The 7,251-nt window shown below is 31.5% G+C and overlaps 1 protein-coding gene across 3 annotated transcripts in view; it reads left to right on the top strand.

Moving 5' to 3' along the window:
* The window catches only part of LOC106460266 (5'-3' exoribonuclease 2-like), a 68,858-nt gene that overhangs the window by 43,468 nt on the left and 18,139 nt on the right, over positions 1 to 7,251 (top strand). For all 3 annotated transcript variants that reach the window (XM_022386938.1, XM_013919952.2, XM_013919954.2), the window contains exons 23-26: positions 3,180 to 3,269; positions 4,863 to 4,935; positions 5,820 to 5,903; positions 6,233 to 6,336. In XM_022386938.1, coding sequence (XP_022242646.1) covers positions 3,180 to 3,269; positions 4,863 to 4,935; positions 5,820 to 5,903; positions 6,233 to 6,336 — 351 coding nt within the window. The remainder of the gene's footprint in view (positions 1 to 3,179; positions 3,270 to 4,862; positions 4,936 to 5,819; positions 5,904 to 6,232; positions 6,337 to 7,251) is intronic.

Here is a 7,251-nt window from a genome sequence, read left to right as displayed (position 1 = left end):
GGCTTAGCTGAAGATGACTTCTTCCATGCCAAAATTTATAATTTTGTCCCCTAGTTCTACCATTCTCACCATTAGATATGAAAAAAAAAAAAAAGATGATGCATCAACACTATCAATTCCCTTAACAATCTTAAACACCTCAATCAGATTCCCTCTTATCATTATTTTTTTCAAGAGAAAACAAGATCAGAGATCTTACCCTATCCTCATCTGATAACCTTTTCATCCCAGGTATCGTCTTAGTAGCCCTCCTTTGAACCCTTTCCAACAATTCAATGTCCTTTCTGAGGTAAAAGAGCCCAAAACTGAACTTAATACTCCAAATGTGGCTTGACCAATGATCTATATAATGACATTAAAACCTCTTTAGGTTTGTATTCAATATTTCTGTAGATAGAATCTAAAAGCCCTTCCACTAGCAACAGCACATTGCTTGGGATGGCATAAGGTACTGAGCAACCAGAACACAAAGATCTTTTTCTTCCATAACACTGTTAAAGTTATTCCTATCAAAATTATACTTATAATTCAAATTATAATACCACACATACACTACCTTGCATTTATTATGAATAAAAGCCACCTGCTCATTATTTGCTTAACTCACCACATAATCCAAATCCTTTTGTAAGACAGTTGCATCCTCCTCAGAGCTAACAACACCCAAAACTTTAATGTAATGTATTGACAGTTCCTTCATCTGTGTGATGTAAATCAACAAGAGTAATATAATACAACATATAATGTTGACAAAAGTAATGTAGTTACTACAAGTAATATCTTTATTGTGAAAAAATTCAAAAAGTTGCATGCTAGTTTTTACAAGCAATACTCAAGGAATTCCAAGCTCTAATTCTTAATTTGAGCCACTGCTATAGTTTACAACTAATTGCCAAACATTTTTGAAAATTAGATACTTTCTGTAAGTTTGTAGATTTTCGGTAGAAACCTGTATCTCTAAAAGGTACGTTTAAAAAAATCATCAAATGTAAAAATTTGCTTTTCAAATTTCTGCCTCTTTAAGAAAATTAATGAATTTATTTTTATTTCAGTCCACGTTTTCCTTATACTGTAAAGCTCTTAAATTTACTTACCAGTATTAGTTGCTGCATCTGAGTATTCTTAACATGGGCATTATCTTGTTATTTAATTATCATGCTTGATGTTTTAAAATTGTAAAGACTATGTATAGAGTTTTTATTTTCCATCATAATGTATCCTAACAACATGGCTAAAATATCCTTTGATATGTGTTAGTGTTTTAAGCTAAAACGAAGTTATTTTTCAGGTTTATGTTTATTTATATGAGCTAAAATATTGGAGTGTAAAAGGTTTCACTGACTTGACTATAATAATTTTCTTGTGCAGAACATAAAATGAAATAAATACTTTCCCAAAGCACCTACAGCCTTGTACTATAAATAATACAAAAATCTGAATTCATCATAGTTTTATCTATGCAGTTACATTGATTTATTGAAGTAATTAAGGACTTTGATATGATACTTTACAGTAACACTGCGAAGAGCAGGTAGTTAATTAACTACAATTAATATGGTAAACATTACTTAAATCGTTCATCTCTCCAGTACATATTTATACATAAAAATAACATGACAGACTGACATACTTATTATCACTTTGAGTAAATTCATGAAAACTCAATTATAGAGACATTAACACTGTTATATTTATAGATAAGCAACACTCCCTGTATTAGGTTTGTTTTCAGATACATTTAGAAACAGGTGTGGTACTGTATAATTACTTCTGTCTTGCTTATTACTTGTCATATCAACATGAAATTGTTTTTAGATAATTGCTTGAAATATTTCACAGGTGATTGTTCTCAGATTGTAAGAAGTATTAAGTAAAATAATTAACTATATTACTTCTTAAACAACAGGTTGCGTTTCTAACTTAATATGTTACTTAACTTTGAAGATGTGATTTTTCGTTAAATATATGTTTATGTATCAGTTCTTCACAAACGTTACAAAAATAGATTAAAGGGTACATGAGAATTAAGATAGACCTATTCTTCTACATGCTTTAATATTGTCAGAAAATACTTATAGAATTACAATATCAGCTTCATACATAGAATTTTTACTATTTGGAATTACTTTTATGCAAAATAGGCATATTCTGTTAATTATTTTAATGCAGAAACTAGTGGATTATACATTTGATATTGTATTAGAAAGAAATACACAGAAATGATAACTTATTTGTAATTGTTACATGTAGATGGCACATTGTAGTAAATCACCTATTTCTCAATCTATTGATTCAGACAAGTGATTACAGGTGAATGCTTGGTAAGAAATAATATATTATAGTATTCTTCCTGTTATTGATTTAACTGAAGTATTTGAGTTTGACAAACTTTTCTGTACAAGTTAGATAAAAAGAAAAAGGCATGGAATTAAAATGGCCAAACAATGAAATCAGAAATATTTAGCATATTTTTACTGACATCTATGGTATCACGTTGTAACTTGTATGCAGGCTTTATTTTGGAATTTTAATGTTAGCTGTAATGTTTCAGTTGTATATTAATTAACACAAAATTCTATTAGAAGACCAATTGATAATTAGAATAAAGTGTATATTCTTTATTGTATAATGTGTATCTTAATTTTTGTTGCACAATTTCCAAACATAGTTGTAGCTTGATTTCAGTGTACTTCACATTCATCCACTATCTAAAGAGTAAATCACACATTTCTTTTCTTCACTTCTAAAAAAATTCTAAATTTATAAATATGTTTTGATAAGATATCCAGAATTTAATTAGTACTTCAGTATGTAGATAAAAGTGGTGTTTAGTGAGTATTTCATTAATGCTCCCCAGTAGCACAGCAGTATGTCTGCGGACTTACAACGCTAGAAACTGGTTTCGATACCCGTGGTGGGCAGAGCACAGATAGCCCATTGTGTAGCTTTGTGCATAATTGCAAACAAACATTTATTTCATTAATTTACTCAATTATGGTGCCTGTTACACAATTCCAAATAGTGATGTATGCGACTCGTTTTTTTGTCCAGATCAGTTTTCTTGTAATTAGTTTGTGTGTTGTAATAGCGTCATTGTTAACAATACTGTTGATTATTGTTTTGTGTTTTATCTACAAGATTAGTGCATTATTACAGTATTTTTTTTAACCTTCTTGTAGTTCAAACCACTGGAACAACTGATGGGAGTGTTTCCAGCTGCTAGTAAGCAACATCTACCAGAACCTTGGGGGAGGTTAATGGATGATGCTGTATGTAGTTGCTCTTTCATTCTAGCTTTAATTGTTTTGTATGTTTTCGTTTTTTTAATTCTACAAATAGAAAAATAACTACATGTCAGTAATAACACTCATTGTAGTATTTGACTAGTGCTTAGCTCAGTTAATAGTACATGTATTAAAACTTCAAAAGTAAAACATAAAACTCCCCCTTATGTAGTTGATATGTACTTTGGATTCATGTTTCATATTCATCAAAATAATTTATTTATTGTTGTTTGATTTTTATACAGGGTGTCCAGAAACTCTGAAACCATAGGTGGTTTGCAGCTTTTCTTAATTTTAGATATATGACTGATAATGGAGCTGTCAAAGTGTGAGAAGGTTGAGTTAATCCTGTTTTGAATTACAAGGACATCGTTTTGAACACATTCTATAAAATGTGTTGAAGTGCCTGTGGTTTCAGGCTTTTCAGACACCCTGTATACACTTAGTTTAAAATGCGTAAAGAATAATAAGTTTAAACATATTAATTGATGTGGCTGATCCTAAAAACCCCCAAAACTTCCTTGAAAAAGTTTCTTCTTTTAAATGACTATGCCAATTTTTATGTAAACCTGTGCAAATGTCTCTCAGAGCCTCAAAATGCCCTTTGTCCTCAAATTATGTGAAATACTTTTGAAACCTAAATGTAGATGCTTATTTTGAAAGATGTTTTTATATGCCCTTGTAACTTATCATGTAAATCAGTGGATTCAGTCCTCAGAACCCTTTTGACATTTACAGGAGGCCTTCAATTTAAAAACTTCCAAAATTTTGATTATCGTTAATACCAGTTTTCAAGTAAATGATTTACTCAAACCTGATAGCCTACTTACTATATTAATCACCCATCTTTGGGCTGTCTAATAGTTCCTTTGGAAAGTTCTTCTATGTTTATGTTTTTTAGGGAGTCAAGAGTTTACATGCAAAATTTCAAGTCATATTGTCAAAAATGAGAATTAAATACCTGCTCATCGATGTGAGACTCCATCAACCCCTCATGATTCACAAAGGCCCCAGTGTACTAATCAGGCTCCTCCATTATCCCCAATTACTTCTATAGTTATCCCACAGGGGGTCCATAGCCAAAAACAAACCTTGTTGGGACACTCATCCATGATATCTGAGTATTTGTGCCAACTTGTGAGTATGGATGTGAACTCAGTTTCTAACTTGGCATCCCCGAAAGCAAAAGCTGATGCCAGATTCAGGTTCAATGACCATGAGAACCTAATCCTAGACCACCATAATATCTTGATGATCTTCCAGAAGTTTTTTAGCCCTTCTTAGTACCTTCTGGTTGGGAAGCTACATTATATAGATAAGGACATGTGCCACCTGAAGTCTGCCTACCAAGATTGGTTCTATTAGCTCCAAAACTGTGCGAGGAGTCACAGACAAACATACAATATGAATTAATGTAGAATTGTGGGAGTAGTTCAAAGATCAAGTAAATGTAGTTACATAGATACAGTTGAGAATTATAATAGAGTAATGTTTTTTTCTTGTAAGGAGTTATGAAGTGTTAAAATATCTCTAAAACACTCAGATTTTATTTAAATTATATCCTCTTTCTTATTTTAGGAATCACCAATCATTGATTTTTATCCAGAAGATTTCAAGATCGATCTCAATGGGAAGAAGTATGCATGGCAAGGTATTTTCAGACAATAATGCTAACTTTGATTTCATTAAATGACATCTTCTTTGTGAAAGAGAAAAGACAAAATAGCTCACAGATATTGTCATTTATTTGTAGATCACATTTTTACAGTACTGGTAAGATGTGTAAAGTTTTGTAGTCCAAACATTATTAACACATACAGCTATTTTCTTGACTCTATGAAATACCAAGATTTGTCAAACAGTTACTTCAGTGAGATATAATTTTGTGATTTTCATGCCATACTTTAAATAAATGTTTTTCTACATTTAAGCAGTCACCTTTTCAAATGTACCAATATAGGTTTAGTAGGTTACTTATTAAAATGGTAACACAGTCTGTCTGTCACAACTGTACAATGACAGTATTCAGCAGATCACCTGGGTTCAGTTTTATGATAACTAGTGCTCCAAGTTTCATTCTGAGCACTGAAGTATCAAAATCTCAAGGAAGTCATAAAATGCACTTTATTTAAAACTCTTGATCCTTTATTTTAAATTTTTGTAGACATATGCATTTTAATATGACCAAAAATTCAATAGTTGTTTCTCATTAAAAGGGCAAAAATGACACATTTAACATACAAGTGTGTGTTGTGTAAAAGTACAGTTATATACATATTTAATATGGTACAAGTACAAAGTATTCATTCTGTATAAGTCTTAATAATTTAGATTTTGCTTTTAAGACGTATAAGAAGCTAAATAAAGACAACTACAGATAAACTATTGAAACATTGGCTTTTTTTTCTTTAGGAGTTTTACAACAACCATTTTAATGTACCTGAAATAGATTATAAACTTTAGTAAAAACTAACCTTTAAATGAAACCTTTAAACTTGACTCTAAACATTAAATGAACGTACACTTTTCCAATAGGTGTTGCTTTGCTGCCGTTTGTTGAAGAGAAACGACTGCTTGAAGCCTTGACTGAAGTGTACGGTTTGCTGACTGTGGAAGAGTGTGAGTATTAGTGCTTAAATTCCAGCATACTATAATTCTACATTAACGATGGTTGAAATGCACTGTTTTGAAATCTTTATGCTTTAAGTTTAGACTGTCATCCACAGTTACAAAATCGTGGATGATACCTGAATTTTTCTACATCTGACTTTTCAACATTGACATACTGCTGGTGGTTGAAATTGATGTTATTCAACTGTAATGAATTGTAGATAAATCTCTCACCAATCCACCCCTTAATTATTATTTTTAATTGCCTTATTTATATTCACCATTTACAAATTTTGGTAAGTTTATCTTCTTTTGATATCGGAGGTTTTGTTTTGCAGGTAAACGAAATGTGCGAGGAGATGACAGATTGTATGTAGCTAAAGGTCATAAAGGCTATGATTTTTTTGGGGGTTTGTATGAAGGAAGGAATCCTAAAGACAAAGTGAGTATTTTATGATTTAATGTATGCTTGTGAAATTTCTTCTGTTTGTTATGTTTAGCCTGGCATGGCCATGTGGTTAGGTTGCTAGACACGCAATCTGCAGAATGTGGGTTTGAATTCCTGTCTTACCAAACATGCTCACTCTTTCAGCCATGGGTGGTCAATCCCATTATTTGTTGTATAAGAGTAGCCCAAGAGTTGATGATGGGTGGTGATGACTAACTGCCTTCCCTCTAGTCTTTTACTGCTAAATTACTGATGGCTAGTTAAATGATATTACTTTATTATTTGAATTACAGAATTATTTTTTCATAAAACCTCGACAAATAATCATACTAAATGTTACGTCGCATAATCTGTTAATCTTTCAGAATATCGTGTTTTAAGTTGCTAAGTGTTTCAGTCATATGACCAACAAAGATAAGTTTCACTTTAGAAAAAATAAACTTAAATAAATAAAAATATATTTAAAGAAAATAAGCAAAATAAATATTAATCTAAAGTTTTAGGCATTAGAACTTCATGCAACTCAAATATGTAAAAGTGAAATTAAACATCTTTTAGTGCCATATGTTGAGTTAAAATGTCAGCGAATTCAACTTTCATATCCATTATGTTATGCACCTGGGCATTAGGAGTTTTGCATCCAGTTTTATTAATTATTTTAGATTTACATTTCTGATACGGTACTTCCCTATTATCGTTCATTGCTGCCGCCTATATGCAAACTTTATATTTACACATGCCACAAGCCTTTTACTTCCCCCTATTGTAATCAAGTGATTCTAACGTGTCTCTCGTGTAAATCATCATGCGTCACCTCTCCACCAACAGGAACATAGTCAGGGTTCGTACGCGTCCTGGAATGTCATAGAAATCCTGGAAAAACGCGATTTTTTTTTCCAGTACTGGAAA

This window comes from Limulus polyphemus, unplaced genomic scaffold (assembly GCF_000517525.1).
Source record: "Limulus polyphemus unplaced genomic scaffold, Limulus_polyphemus-2.1.2 Scaffold737, whole genome shotgun sequence".
NCBI lineage: Eukaryota > Metazoa > Arthropoda > Merostomata > Xiphosura > Limulidae > Limulus > Limulus polyphemus.
This window is presented reverse-complemented; position numbering and strand designations above follow the sequence as displayed.